Source organism: Oncorhynchus clarkii, chromosome 18, assembly GCF_045791955.1.
Source record: "Oncorhynchus clarkii lewisi isolate Uvic-CL-2024 chromosome 18, UVic_Ocla_1.0, whole genome shotgun sequence".
NCBI classification, from domain to species: Eukaryota; Metazoa; Chordata; class Actinopteri; order Salmoniformes; family Salmonidae; genus Oncorhynchus; species Oncorhynchus clarkii.
This window is the reverse complement of record NC_092164.1, coordinates 24593233-24608621: the sequence shown is the minus strand read 5'-3', so window position 1 is coordinate 24608621 and position 15389 is coordinate 24593233. Positions and strand designations below refer to the sequence as shown.

The 15389-nt window shown below is 41.0% G+C and overlaps 1 protein-coding gene across 1 annotated transcript; it reads left to right on the top strand.

The window, feature by feature from the left end:
* Positions 1-12629: 12629 nt before the first annotated feature.
* Positions 12630-14404, top strand: LOC139372540 (S100 calcium binding protein, beta (neural)). Its single transcript, XM_071112276.1, has 3 exons — positions 12630-12678; positions 13231-13386; positions 13666-14404. Exons 2-3 carry the CDS (start codon positions 13249-13251, stop codon positions 13813-13815), a joined length of 288 nt encoding a protein of 95 aa, XP_070968377.1. The 5' UTR covers positions 12630-12678; positions 13231-13248; the 3' UTR covers positions 13816-14404.
* Positions 14405-15389: the final 985 nt, after the last annotated feature.

Here is a 15389-nt window from a genome sequence, read left to right as displayed (position 1 = left end):
TTGGCTGTGTTAGCTCTGTTAGGGGTGCGTGTTTGCGCCACAGGTTTTTTTTCCTCACTGTCGTTGTACTGTTGGTACTGTGTTAGGAGTAGAGGTTTCTCCTCCGTGTGTTTCGTGATTTTCCCCGCTTGTTTTTGGTAGGTTGGGACTTATAATAAACGACTGTGCAAACTGGATATCCTTGCTCTCCTGCTCCTGACTCCTGCACCTACCTCTTCTTAGGAGGCACCTAACAATAGCCTTCATTTCTCAGAACAAGAATAGACTGACGAGTTTCAGAAGAAAGTTATTTGTTTCTGGCCATTTTGAGCCTGTAATCGAACCCACAAATGCTGATGCTCCAGATACTGAACTTGTCTAAAGAAGGCCAGTTTATTTTGCTTCTTTAATCACCACAAGAGTTTTCAGCTGTGCTGACATATTTGCAAAATGGTTTACTAATTATCAATTAGCCTTTTAAAATGATAAACTTGGATTAGCTAACACAATGTACCATTGTGTACAATGTACAATGTACCACAGGAATGATGGTTGCTGATAATGGGCCTCTGTACGCCGATGTAGATATTCCATTAAAAAAGTATCTGTTTCCAGCTACAATAGTCAATTTACAACATGAACAATGTCTACACTGTATTTCTGATCAATTTGATGTTATTTTAATGGACAAAAAAAATTGCTTTTCTTTCAAAAACAAGGACATTTCTAAGTGACCCCAAACTTTTGAACGGTAGTGTGTATGAACAGACATTTGAACAACTCACATGTGAAAAATATATATATAAAAAAAGTATTCACATGAGTCAGACATGTGGTTTTCAGACACTTGTGATTATTCTCAAAAAGATTGTCAAATGACTCAGACATGTGGTTCAATAACATTTCACTACTTTTGTAACTAGTAGGATTAGAACTCAGGTCTCAGACTATTGACTGTTCAATTAAAAAAAAGGGCTGTCAAACGCTTACATTTTTTTTTGTTAATTAAAGGATTTGCTGTGATTGATCACGATTAATCGCAAATTCAGAAAATGCTCAAATGGAGCTGTAATTTAAGATTTTTTTTTTAATATAAAAAGGATTGTAAGAAAATGTATGTCTTGATTTTGTCCATAGTAATGGTTATCAAGATAAGGTAAATTGATGAAGCACACTTTTTTTTTACCTTAATGTCAATTTGTATTTTGGATGTTTAATGTATTTCGAATGCTTTCAGAATATGCAATTAATAACTCAATAAATAAATGTGCACAAACATTTAAAGAGGTTAACTCTGACAGCCCTATTTCAAAAGCATGTTTTTGTAGAAAGTTATATTTTTTTACATTCATTCCAGTGGCAAACACGTTCACACATTTTCAAGTACAAAATAATCCCTTTTAGGTCTGTTTATTAAATGTAACAAAAACCAATGGACAGCAGACAATAACAGATGCTAAAAATATCTGTGAAAAAATGGAAGGCTAGTGTCACGATCGTGGTATTGAGTGGTGTGGTGTGAATGCATACTTTAGTGAATGGACGAAAAAACACGAAGTACACTAAACAAACAAAACAAACTAACCAGACGAACGTGACCGCTATAGAAACTCTGCTAACATGCAACATCACATAGACAATAACCCACAAAATACCCAAAGAAGATGGCTGCCTAAATATGGTTCCCAATCAGAGACAACGATAAACAGCTGCCTCTAATTGAGAACCAATCTAGGCAGCCATAGACATACATAAACACCTAGATGGCAAACAACCCCATAAACCTACAAAAAACCCTAGACAGTACAAAAACACATACATCACCCATGTCACACCCTGACCTAACCAAAATATATAAAGAAAAAAAAGAATACTCAGGTCAGGGCGTGACAGCTAGCTATCGTCTGTCACTAAGCAATCTAGCAGTTAGCAATTATGCGATCAGTAGATACAAATTTCATTAAAAGTTACCTTCTAAAATACATATCATTATCATGGTTCATATTTACACATGTACATACACTCATATAAAAGTGAGCAAGCTAGCTACTTGTCAATGGGAAAATCTCACTTGTGTTTCAATCGGTCAAAACAATTAAATTATGCATCCAAATGACCAGAAAAGTGAACACAGTATATTTAAACATGATACCTCTCGATATGAAAATGATTACAAACCGGTACACAGGATAAATATAGAATATATTATAGAATATATATAATATATTTTCACTGGGCTCCTTCCAACGGTCACGGAACATTGTCGAAGAAGAGCCTGCAGCAGAAGCACTCCGAAAGCCTTTCCTAGTGGTAGCGCTACGTACTGTAAACATGTAGACAGTGCATTCAGAAAGTATTCAGACCCCTTTTACTTTTTTCACATTTTGTTATGTTACAGCCTCATTCTAAAATGTCTAAAAATGGTTTGTTTTCTCATCAATCTACACACAATACCCCATAATGACAACACCAAAACAGGTTTTTAGAAATATTGGCAAAATATATTTAAAAAAACAGAAATAACTTATTTACATAAAAATTCAGATCCTTTGCTATGATACTGAAAATTGAGCTCAGGTGCATCCTGTTTCTATGAATCACCTTTAAGCTGTTTCTACATCTTGATTGGAGTCCACCTGTGGTAAATTCAATTGATTGGACATAATTTGGAAAGGCACACACTTGTCTATATAAGGTCCCACAGTTGACAACATGTCAGAGAAAAAAAGCCATGAGGTCAAAGGAATTGTCTGTAGAGCTCCGAGACAGAATTGTGTTGAGAGACAGATCTGGGGAAGGGTACCAAAACATTTCTGCAGCATTGAAGGTCCCCAAGAACACAGTGACCTTCATCATTTTTAAATGGAAGAAGTTTGGAACCACCAAGACTCTTCCTAGAGCTGGCCAATCAGGGGAAAAGGGCCTTGGTCAGGGATGTGACCAAGAACTCGATGGTCACTCTGACAGAGCTCCAGAGTTCCTCTGTGGAGATGGGGGAAACTTCAAGAAAGACAACCATCTCTGCAGAACTCCACCAATCAGGCCTTTATGGTAGAGTGACCAGACAGAAGTCACTCCTCAGTAAAAGGCACATGACAGCCCGCTTGAAGTTTAGCAAAAGGCACCTAAAGGACTCTCAGACCATGAGAAACAAGATTCTCTGGTCTGATAAAACCAATATTGAACTCTTTGGCCTGAATGCCAAGCGTCACGTCTGGAGGACACCTGGCATGGTGGTGGCAGCATCATGCTGTGGGGATATTTTTCAGTGGCAGGGACTCAGAGACTAGTCAGGATTGAGTGAAAGATGAATGGAGCGAAGTGCAGAGAGATCCTTGATGGAAACATGCTCCAGAGCGCTCTGGACCTCAGACTGGGGTGAAGGTTCACCTTCCAACAGGACAAAGACCCAAAGCACACAGCCAAGACAATGCAGGAGTGACTTTGGGACAAGTCTCTGAATGTCTTTGAGTGGCCCAGCCAGATCCCGGACATGAAACCGATCTAACATCTCTGGAGAGACATGAAAATAGCTGTGCAGTGACGCTCCCCATCCAACCTGACAGATCTTGAGAGGATTTGCAGAGAAGAATGGGAGAAACTCCCCAAATACAGGTGTGCCAAGCTTGTAGCGTCATACCCAAGAAGACTCGAGGCTGTAATCACTGCCAAAGGTGCTGCAACAAAGTACTGAGAAAAGGGTCTGAATACTTATGTAAATGTGATATGAAAAACCATCTAAATAGTTTTTTGCTTTGTCATTACGGGGTATTGTGTGTAAATTGACGAGGGAAAAACGATTTAATCCATTTTACAATAAGGCTGTAACGTAACAAAATGTGGAAAAATTCAAGGGGTCTGAATCATTTCTGAATGCGCTGTATCACATTGGAGGACTACAATAATTAATAAATCATTATTTTTAACACACTTTAATTATTATACTCAGGTAGGCTAAGTAGCCTTTTTTACAGAATGGCATTACATAATTTGCAATTCCACATGTGGAAACATTGCTACTGCAAGATGTTAACAAGCTTGTCACATGTGAGGAGAATAACACTATTTCACCCCCACATCTGAACTTGCAATGTCACATGTGAAACTGCGATTTTCACATGTTAATTTTCATATGTGAAATTGCAATTCACATGTGAGGTGAAAACATGTTATCCTCCCACATGAGAAAAGGTGGTGTTAACATGTGAACTCTAAATTTAATACATGTGAAAATGTGATTTCACATGTGAAATCTAAGCCATTTCACTTTTGAAAATGGGCTTGTCACATGTGAAACTACACATTTCACTCGTCTTTTTCGAAAGTGGGGTGCTCTCACTCTCTGCATGCTACGATACTGGACCAGGCCATTAAACTAACATTAAAGCAAGGAGTTGCTTCATAAAGCTAGATAAATCTGTCCTCTAGCAGATCTAGTGGACTTTACAGACTTATTATAGAGACTAAAGTGATGCCAAGTGAGAACTACCACACCCTTTAAAAATGCTACATGGCCATTTCCTCCCGTCCAATTGCTCAGCTCAAAAATGTGTGTGTGTGTGTGTGTGTGTCCAACATGATTGGAGTGTAGTAGAGAGAGGCTAGTAATGAATTGTACTGTATAATAAGCTACAGAGTTACTGTAGGGGTACCACCACCATACGTTACTATGAAATATGTTCCCTCATATGGTTCAGAATGGAAAGCAGTTCTAGCAGCTATTGAGCTCTGTAGATCTGCACAGAATGGCATAACATTCCTCCCCGATAAGCTTTGACTAAGCACAATTTTTAAGCTAAATTGATGCTGAATTGATAGTAATTTATCAGGCGTCAATTGTAAATAAGATAAAAAATCTTAACTAACTTGCCCTAGTTTAAAAAATGTAAAAAAAGATAACATGGCAATTCTTGGCATATCTATTGTGTAACAAAGCCAAGCAATTCTACCTTTTAGATTTTTGGCTTTCGGCACTGTAGCTGTACTGGAATGAATTCAAAACCATTTCAGAGAGGCTTCTGGCTGTTGGTAATAGTGAAATTAATCAAGGTGCTCTTTGATTTATCAGTAGCACCCTTAAACACCCTACCTCTTTAAGCCAATTCCTATGACCATAATCAGATGCCCAGTTCTATTACAAACCCTTTCTGAATAGCTGCGTACCTGGATCTAAGGAAGAAAGAAGGTCTGCAAGGCTCTACTCGTGAAGGCTGTTCACATTGCTACCTGAGGCTGCTATCGTTTTAATCACAGTATGATAATGAGACCTTATCTTCTCCTAATCAGCCTCCGCCTCTAGGTGTAAGACCATGGATGAAATCACTTATCACAGTAGATATTCTTCTGGTGTTGTGCAAAGAATTTACAACAAGTCAGGACTTGTTCCCAAGTCTCAGCTGCCCCGTGTAGTTCTGGTAATTCTCTTCGCTAAGCCTTAGAGCTACGTGGCCTGATGTCATGTGACCTCCGTTTCTTCCACAGTAGGAATTGGCTTAAAGATCTAACTGTAAATGGTTTTGTTTGTTTGTCTCTTCTGCTGGAGTCTCTTCCGGCAGAGACCGGATACCCACATATGGTGTTAGGCCTGGCCGACTTTAACTGTCTGTCTCACTGAGGCAGTTGGCAGAGTTAGTAGAGAGTGTGAATGACAGGATTAGCCAACACATACACACACACAAGCAGGCACCCACGCAAGCACACACACACACACACACACACACACACACACACACACACACACACACACACACACACACACACACACACACACACACACACACACACACACACACACACACACACACACACACACACTTCTCATCCCCAGCCCTGCCCAGCCCTGCTAGTACACTGACCCATAATCTAACTAGGTGTGTAGATGTTGCTATTCCTGTCCCTGGTCACTTCTAGAAGTCTCCTGACTGAGCTACTTCATTTGCAAGTGTATACAAATAGAGGAGCACTACTGTTGCCAAGTCTGAATTACAACTGAGCTGAGCTTCAATCTGCATGTTCTCCAATCAACAATTAAACCCCCTCTAAATTGGCCCATTGTTGCTTTCTTTGCTATATGGAAATATTCATAGTTAAGGACTAGTTAACATTTCACTATGTGTTTCTTGCATTAAAAAATTTGCCCATGCAGGTAGTGTACTATCAGACTAAAGTACACAGGAAATAGAGCTGTAGTACACAGGAAAGTATACTTAAAAATCAAATCAAATCAAATTTGATTTGTCACATACACATGGTTAGCAGATGTTAATGCGAGTGTAGCGAAATGCTTGTGCTTCTAGTTCCGACAATGCAGTAATAACCAACGAGTAATCTAACAATTCCAAAACTACTCCCTTATACACACAGGTGTAAAGGGATCAAGAATATGTACATAAAGATATGTGAATGAGTGATGGTACAGAACGGCATAGGCAAGATGCAGTAGATGGTATCGAGTGCAGTATATACATATGAGATGAGTATGTAAACAAAGTGGCATAGTTTAAAGTGGCTAGTGATACATGTATTACATAAAGATGCAGTAGATGATATAGAGTACAGTATATACGTAGACATATGAGATTAATAATGTAGGGTATGTAAACATTATATTAAGTAGCATTGTTTAAAGTGGCTAGTGATATATTTTACATCAATTCCCATTATTAAAGTGGCTGGAGTTGAGTCAGTGTGTTGGCAGCAGCCACTCAATGTTAGTGGTGGCTGTTTAACAGTCTGATGGGTTAGAACCTGTTTTTCAGTCTCTCGGTCCCAGCTTTGATGCACCTGTACTGACCTCGCCTTCTGGATGATAGCGGGGTGAACAGGCAGTGGCTCGGTGGTTGTTGTCCTTGATGATCTTTATGGCCTTCCTGTGACATTGGGTGGTGTAGGTGTCCTGGAGGGCAGGTAGTTTGCACCCGGTGATGCGTTGTGCGGACCTCACTACCCTCTGGAGAGCCTTACGGTTGAGGGCCAATACAGCCCGACAGGATGCTCTCGATTGTACATCTGTAGAAGTTTGTGAGTGCTTTTGGTGACAAGCCGTAGTCGTTTAGCTTAGTTACCTTAGCTTTCTTGGGAACAGGAACAATGGTGGCCCTCTTGAAGCATGTGGGAACAGCAGACTGGGATAGGGATTGATTGAATATGTCCGTAAACACACCAGCCAGCTGGTCTGCGCATGCTCTGAGGGCGCAGCTGGGGATGCCGTCTGGGCCTGCAGCCTTGCGAGGGTTAACACGTTTAAATGTTTTACTCACCTCGGCTGCAGTGAAGGAGAGTCCGCATGTTTTGGTTGCGGGCTGTGTCAGTGGCACTGTATTGTCCTCAAAGTGGGCAAAAAAGTTATTTAGTCTGCCTGGGAGCAAGGCATCCTGGTCCGTGACTGGGCTGGTTTTCTTTTTGTAATCCGTGATTGACTGTAGACCCTGCCACATACCTCTTGTGTCTGAGCCATTGAATTGCGACTCTACTTTGTCTCTATACTGACTCTTAGCTTGTTTGATTGCCTTGCGGAAGGAAGAGCTACACTGTTTGTATTCGGTCATGTTTCCGGTCACCTTGCCCTGATTAAAAGCAGTGGTTCGAGCTTTCAGTTTCACACGAATGCTGCCATCAATCCACGGTTTCTGGTTTGGGAATGTTTTAATCGTTGCTATGGGAACAACATCTTCAACGCACGTTCTAATGAACTCGCTCACCGAATCAGCGTATTCGTCAATGTTGTTGTCTGACGCAATACGAAACATAGTCTTGGAGTGTGGAATCAGATTGGTCAGACCAGCGTTGAACAGACCTCAGCGCGGGAGCTTCTTGTTTTAGTTTCTGTTTGTAGACAGGGAGCAACAAAATGGAGTCGTGGTCAGCTTTTCCGAAAGGAGAGCGGGAGAGGGCCTTATATGCGTCGCGGAAGTTAGAATATCAATGATCCAAGGTTTTGTAGCCCTGGTTGCGCAATCGATATGCTGATACAATTTAGGGAGTCTTGTTTTCAGATTAGCCTTGTTAAAATCCCCAGCTACAATGAATGCAGCCTCAGGATATGTGGATTCCAGTTTGCAAAGAGTCAAATAAATGTAGTACACTTACAATGTTGGCCAACAGGGATGTCTGTCCATCTGGGTGTTTTCTTTGTGTGGGGATGAAGATGAAGCAGATTGTGGGTGGGGATTGTATCCCCTGACCCCTGTCCTACTTTCAGTGAGAGTTGCATTGGATCACACACATAGGATTGGTGGATATAGGCTCTCTCATGATTACTCTGTGATGTATTGAGAGGCACTCAGGAAGAAGGCCAATTACCAGTTCGTAGCTAATTCAGAGTGTGGGTGTCATCGGCCAATCCTCAGACAACTGCCAAGGTGGATAGAGTGTCAGTATGGCCCGGTATTTGTCTCATATAGTCACAGTGATGATGACTACCAGTCAATGGGTCAGTGGCAGTGCAAGTGGTCCTGTGTGGCTTAGTCGGCAGAGCATGGTGCAAGGGTTAAGAGCACGCCAAGGGTTAAGAGCACGCCAAGGGTTAAGAGCACGCCAAGGGTTAAGAGCACGCCAAGGGTTAAGAGCACGCCAAGGGTTAAGAGCACGCCAAGGGTTAAGAGCACGCCAAGGGTTAAGAGCACGCCAAGGGTTAAGAGCACGCCAAGGGTTAAGGGGTTTGATTCCCGCTGGGGCTACCATATGTTAAAATGTATGTGAGCGTGACAGTGAGAAAAGAGTCTGCCAAATGGAATATTATATCTCAAGATTGAAGACTCCAAGTTGGCCCACAGTTATCTCATCATAAGGACAACTTGTGACATTGAGAAGATGGTGGGTGTGTCTCTCTGCCCAGGCGTTGCAGACGCATGCTAGATCTTACCATGCCTGGATAAGGTATTTTACGTTTCAGCTAATCACATCATATTTTATCGCAATCTGGTGCCCGATTGAACAGTCGATGATGTGGCACGTGACCATTGACTGATGCATGCAACATCTGAGTTGGCGGAAAGTGACTGGTCGCGTTGATAGGTAAAATGCCTATCCAGGCATTTGTAAGATCTGGCATGCGACAGCGACACATGTGCAGAGGAACGCGCTCTATGGCATGCATCTCGATCTGATTGGCTGTCACAAACCTTCTGAGATGGGTTGTAAAAGAGCCTACTACCAGTCAATGGGTGTTCTGTACGTGGGTATGCCAAGCATTCAAGAGCTGAAGTCACAACTTCTTTACCAAATAAAGTGTTAAGTTACTTCCCTCTAGTGGTGAATACCATAACATTATTATCATTATCTAACTCTCATCCAGCTCCTATCATATAATGAATGGACCAATCCCAGATATCTATTTACTTCTATTTATTGTTCTGGGAGTTGCTGCTGGCAAATTCCCTCACCATATTCAGTTAATTACTTTGCAGAATGGATCGTCCATAACCTTCCTCAACCTTTTCGCATCTCAATTCCAGTGAAACGCAGCACTTATCTGTGCAAACGCTGGCGCTGGGACTTGATGATAACCTGTCGAACACATCAAATATGTTAATGCAATGTAATTAGAAGAGGTTGATGAGGAGTGGTGTCCCTGAACACAGATTGGATCCGGAGGAAAATGAAGTGTCTTTGTGTGTTGAACGAAACATTACACTTCCTTCTCATAAAAGCAGTGTTCCCTGCAGGATGTGACTTTCTCTCCTCACCCTTATCATAACCAGTGCGTTTCAAAAAAAATCTGATAGTCTTTTCAATCTGATGGGTATTACATGATGACTGAAACTGATCACTTTTTTGTGTGTCTTTTGAAACTTGAAACTTGTCCTCTATGTACAGCATGAGTGCCACCTTGTGGCAACGAGCCCAACATTACATTTCTGTAGAGCTTTTAAATGGTAAGCTAAGGGGATCAATGGAATAACTTGTTAACCTAAAGCCCCGCGCTAATACATGACTTACAAGCAATATACATATATCCCAGTTGAAGTAGAAATCTACCAATTTGAGAAGGAAAGAGAACGGAAGAGAAGGAGAGAAGAGAGAAAAGTGGAGATACGGGGACAGAATAAGAAAGAAGGAGAGAGAAGGGTAGAGAACGGTAGAGAAGGGGAGAGAAGGAGAGAGAAGGGTAGAGAAGGGGAGAGAAGGAGAGAGAAGGAGAGAGATGGGTAGAGAAGGGGAGAGAAGTGGAGAGAAGGGGAGAGAAGGAGAGAGAAGGAGAGAGACGAGAACATACTGAGATTACCAAACACTAGAGACGAGAACATACTGAGATTACCAAACCTCAGTGTTGTTTTCTTAGTTCTACCCCTGGTTACTCCCCCAGTCAGTGTCCAGACCACTAGAGCTCCCTACACTCCAGGGATGAGTCAGCCACTTGGCAAACCTTTTCAACTCAGCGAGAGGCTCTGACCTGTAGCCATGGTTACAGCAAAACACAGGGAGACCGCATTATCTCACTCTACAAAAGGTGACATCTCTCTTTTGGAGAGTTACAGTGAGACAATGTTTTTATAAACATTTTAAGAGTTATTTAACTTGTAAGATGTAAAAAAAAATATAAAAAAATAAAAAAAAGCTTTTTCCATAATAGAGGTGGGGTGAGCACTTTCTTATTGTTTCAATGAAGGACTTTTGCTTTAAGCCACAAGTATAACAAATCTGTCTACCAACATCTCCAAGCCATATAATCCAGTTTTGGGGTTAGGTTAACACCAGTATCAATAGTAATATTAAAGACATTGATGGATAGCTAGCCAATGTGGACAAGGAATGACAGCCATACTCACATCCTGGTACTACAACTCCTGCCCTGAGATGACTAGTCAATGGGAGCACGTGATTGGTTGCTTGGCTAGTCTTTGCAGAGCCCTGTCTGTTGTGTCTTCACTACTATCCCAGCATCCCCCACCACCGTGGCTCATCATATGCATCTCTTCAAGATGGGAAGTCACAAGTCCATCAGACCCAATAGGAACACAACACTCTTCATCTTGATCTGTATGAATCCTCTTACTTGACACGTGATACACTGAAATAATCATGCATTCATCATTACACCGATTTGTTTGTGCTCAAAGGATCGAGAGAGAGAGAGAGAGAGAGAGAGAGAGAGAGAGAGAGAGAGAGAGAGAGAGAGAGAGAGAGAGAGAGAGAGAGAGAGAGAGAGAGAGAGAGAGAGAGAGCGAGAGAGAGAGAGAGATATTATTCTCAGCTCGGCGTCACGTCGACAACTCTATCACCTACCTGCCCAACAGTCCTGTCAGGTCATTGGATAGAGTGCATATGATATGATCAGATGATTGTTCGGTATTGGGTGGATTTTTCTCTGAGCTCAGCTGAAATCATCTAGAAAAACTCAACCTCCTACCAATAGCATTTTCCAGAGCGTAGTTTGTTTTATGCTTAATTAATGAGTTAGAGAGAGAAGAGGTATGAAAATGATAGATCATGGATTTGACTGGATCAGTTTATATAATCATCTGACTACAATGACTATAGACAGTCTTTCAAAGCAAGCAACGCTGCTTTCTTCACACAAGAACAACTGTTTTCAGTGGACAATGGTCAACTGTTGTCAGAAGCATGTGAAATATATTTCGGAAGAGACAAAGAAACATTTATCATGAAGCAAAAAGCACTTTCTCCCGAACGCTTCCTGAGAAGAATGCAAAACAGATGCTGGCCAGAGAGTTGAGGGAGTTCGTGGGAGGGTGAAGACAGTAGAACAGGAATTCAATGTGTTCTGGAACTTGATCAAAACATTTTTCAACCTCTTTTAATGAAATGGTAAGGGATTATGTTGTTACTGTAGGTTAAGCTTTTTGTAGTTTATGCATACCTACACTTTGGACACCTCACATTTGGAAGTCTTAGCTCAATAGTAAATCAACTAAATCCGAGCCCTCCTATTTCTGCTCTAGTTAACTGTAACACTTATCATTCCTACAGTTCAGGCATCTATTCATAATGGTGAAACACGACGGCATATTTCACTTCTTTTTTTTTTTTTTTAACATGAGTTTGACATGAATGGCTGTGCCTACTTAGTAGTCAGGGGGTGTATAGGGCACACGTCTGGCCAACTCCACAAGTGAAAAGAAATGTGTTCATTAACATGCACAACCATCCATTTCCTCTGAAACAGGCCATTGTCTCAGACAAAACGTTGGTGGGGATTGTGGCAACCAGAAGGTCCTAAAGTCTAAGAGATCAATACAAATGGCCATGCATGGAAAATCCTCTTCACAATCACAGGTAAAGAGGTTAGGAAGGCGCATAGGGGGAGAGGGTGAAAGTCCTCTTTGTTTTTTTTGCCTAATTCGTTGGACAATGCTTTCAAAGCCTATTATAATATAGTGCAATCTAGTGATATCCCTTTCTTACACATCAGTTGTAAACCTGGAAGCTCAAATCCACAAATTCAGCTCAATGTCATAATGTCATACAAAAGAATGGTATTCAAACAATACTGTAAATTGACCATTATAACATGGTAAAAGACTGGCATAGCCATCAATGGTGAATTCTGTGTGAGAATACAGTGGAGTGAGAGGGTGAAAAAGAGCCTATTGGTCAGTGTGCTGGACTGGCAGGGTGGTTGACCAGAGGCACTAGGCCCTCCCCACACCAACTATAAAAGCCTATACTCTTTGTCCCTCCACAGCCACTACTCACTCTCATCCGCAAATAACCTTTGTTCCAGTCCGAGACTCACTGGTAAGTCAAGATGTTCTACTGTATCTGCTGTTGGGAGGCATTCGTTCATGGACTTTGATTTGGGGATTTGTATAGTGTAATGACAGGCTTAAAAGGTTATTTTAAATTGTACGAGTATCTTCATTACTCCCCGCTAATCACTGTCCTTTTTTGTTGTTGTTGTTGAGAGAGAGGTCTGAGAGATAGAATGTCATCATCTGATGTATTTAAGTTACATGACTGCTTACAGGTGTAGGATCTTCATGTTTTATCACCCTGTTTGCAGGTTCCTCCAACGAAGGAAACGTCAAACTTGCAGTATATTTGAGGTTTAAAAATACTTCGGAAGTTTATCATTTCCACTTTGAAATTTCAGACTTGATTTTCCCTGATGAGAAATGTTTCAAACCCTACAAAAAAATGTCCATTTGGTTATTATCCCCATAATAATTCATATTTCCTGTTGCTGCAGGACTATTTCCCTGCTGTAGCAAACTCAAATGAATTACGACCCTGTTGTTTATGTCACATGCTAGGCCTAGAGATGAAATGCTTTTTTGCTCTACGTTGTAGATCGCATTACAAACCACAATGACTGATCTGGAGAGTTCACTGGCCACCATCATGGAGGTGTTCCATAAGTATGCAGAGAAAGAAGGGGACAAGCACAAACTGAAGAAAAGTGAACTGAAAGACTTGATCAATGAGGAGCTACCAGCCCTTACAGGAGTGAGTATATCACTACCACATTTTCACTACAATATTTAATACGTTGTTGTTTAAATTGAACATGCGGTTTGGATCTAGGCTATGTTTACAGCGTATGTGCATTTATCAATAAATCACAAGTCATTTTACAGACTTTGTTGCACTAAGCTCATGAGGCCTTCGTACATTATTATTCTAGAATCAATGGGTGAAATGACCATAAACCAGCCGTAAATATTGCAGAATGCACCTTTAGCCAATCAAATATGACCATATCTTATCTACTGTTTTTGCCCTCAGCAAGTGAAGGACCAGGCCACTATGGACAGTTTGATGGAGAGCCTGGACACGGATGGAGACTCGGAATTGGACTTCCAAGAGTTCATGACATTTATCACCATGGTAACTGTCTGTTGCCATGATTTCTGCGAGCACCATGAGGACGAGTAGCTAGGCACCAGTTAAACAAGAGAGAGAGAGGAAAAGCGAGTAAATTATGAAGTAGGAACTTTAGATTGATCAAAAAAACTTAAATGTCAATGAAAACGTTGTATTTTTCCTGTTGGTTCCATTTAGTTTCAATAGGTTTCTTATACCCTGTTTGCCTACAAAGGGTTAAGGCACTTTGTTTCATTGCCTGTGTCTTGTCAGAGTTGACAAAACCAAATTGTTTTAGTACTGAAACTTCATAGAATAGCTTTTGCCAACAAAGCATAGAGCACTTTCCTTGTTATACTGTAAAGCTAAGACCCAAGGTAATAGACTCATGCATTTCTGCGGCTCTAAATTGGTTAAATTGTTATCACTAACAATGCATGTATAATCAGCTACATTGGACATGGTTTGGCAAGTAAAACAAGTATTCTCCAGTTTGATTTTGAACCCAAGAAATGTTGACGAATTCCAGCCAATATCTTGAATTGAATTCTGTTTTTATGAAAGTTGTTTTCAAATTGAACTGTGCTTTGTGAGATGCTATTAAAAGTATAACATAGAGAATCAATAAAGTTGATCCAATGAATACAAGGACATACTTTTCACCAGTTACACCATGTCCTTTTTCACTTCAGATTCATACCATTCATATTTCTGTCTCCTGTAGAAAAGTTGTGATGTGTGCCCCTGAGTGGCAGTGTTGCTCCATGACAAAAGCATTGGCACCTACTGGACGTATTGAATCAGTGACACAGAGAATGTATAAATCTCCCTGATGCATCCTCAGTAAACATCTCCATACTATCATGACCACGTGCCATACGTGCTACCTCTTGATGTCTGTTACCAATTCAGTGTTTCAACTGTGCTGGGAATGAAGAGACAGTGAAAGCAATAAACGGAGTGGTCCACTGAGCCAATGGCAACGCTCTCCTGGGAGACCATGTTCTCAGAAAGTATACACACAACGGCTGACACAAGATGAGATTTTTCTCTCTGAAAAAAAATGGGGTTGTTCGCAGGGGTGCTAGGCTCCCCGTCCGTAAGTAAGAGAATTTCACTTTAAAAAAAAAAAAACCTGAAACAGCATTCTCCTGTAATCTAGAGCCATAATCATTACGCTTGGTTCTATGTCAAAAAGTACATGTTTATTTTTATGCACGTCTAAGCATACCTCTTGAGCTGTCTGTGTCCCTCTGAATGGTGGTTCATTTTTAAAAGAAACAAACTGCTAAAAAGCTGAGTAAAAAATGTGAGTCCTATTCAGTACGTTTAGTTATTGCCTGCTTTTCTAAAGTCTACCAACATTGCCAGCTAAGAGAGTCAAACGAGCTAGTCTGAAATGGCTTCTTCCTATGGACATGACACCGCTGGGGACAGTATACGTATTGTGGATGTAAAATGTCAAAAAGTATTTACGCACACGGGACATAAAAGCCTCATTTAAACACCCTTCAACACAGGCTGCTGCATCTGGTGCTGAAACATAACGTAATGGTCTGGAGAGCTGCCTCAGCCCCCAGTGTGAGACCAGGAAATAAAGTGGATGGGCAGTGCTCCAAAACTCTGAGGGAACATTGTGAGTTGGC

What these genes read in the sequence shown, in the direction of transcription:
- LOC139372540 (XM_071112276.1), top strand. Translation starts at nt 13,249, where the DNA reads ATGACTGATCTGGAGAGTTCACTGGCCACCATCATGGAGGTGTTCCAT. An exon ending in AGCTACCAGCCCTTACAGGA is followed by an intron (nt 13,387 to 13,665) that starts GTGAGTATATCA and finishes TTTTGCCCTCAG; the next exon opens with CAAGTGAAGGACCAGGCCAC.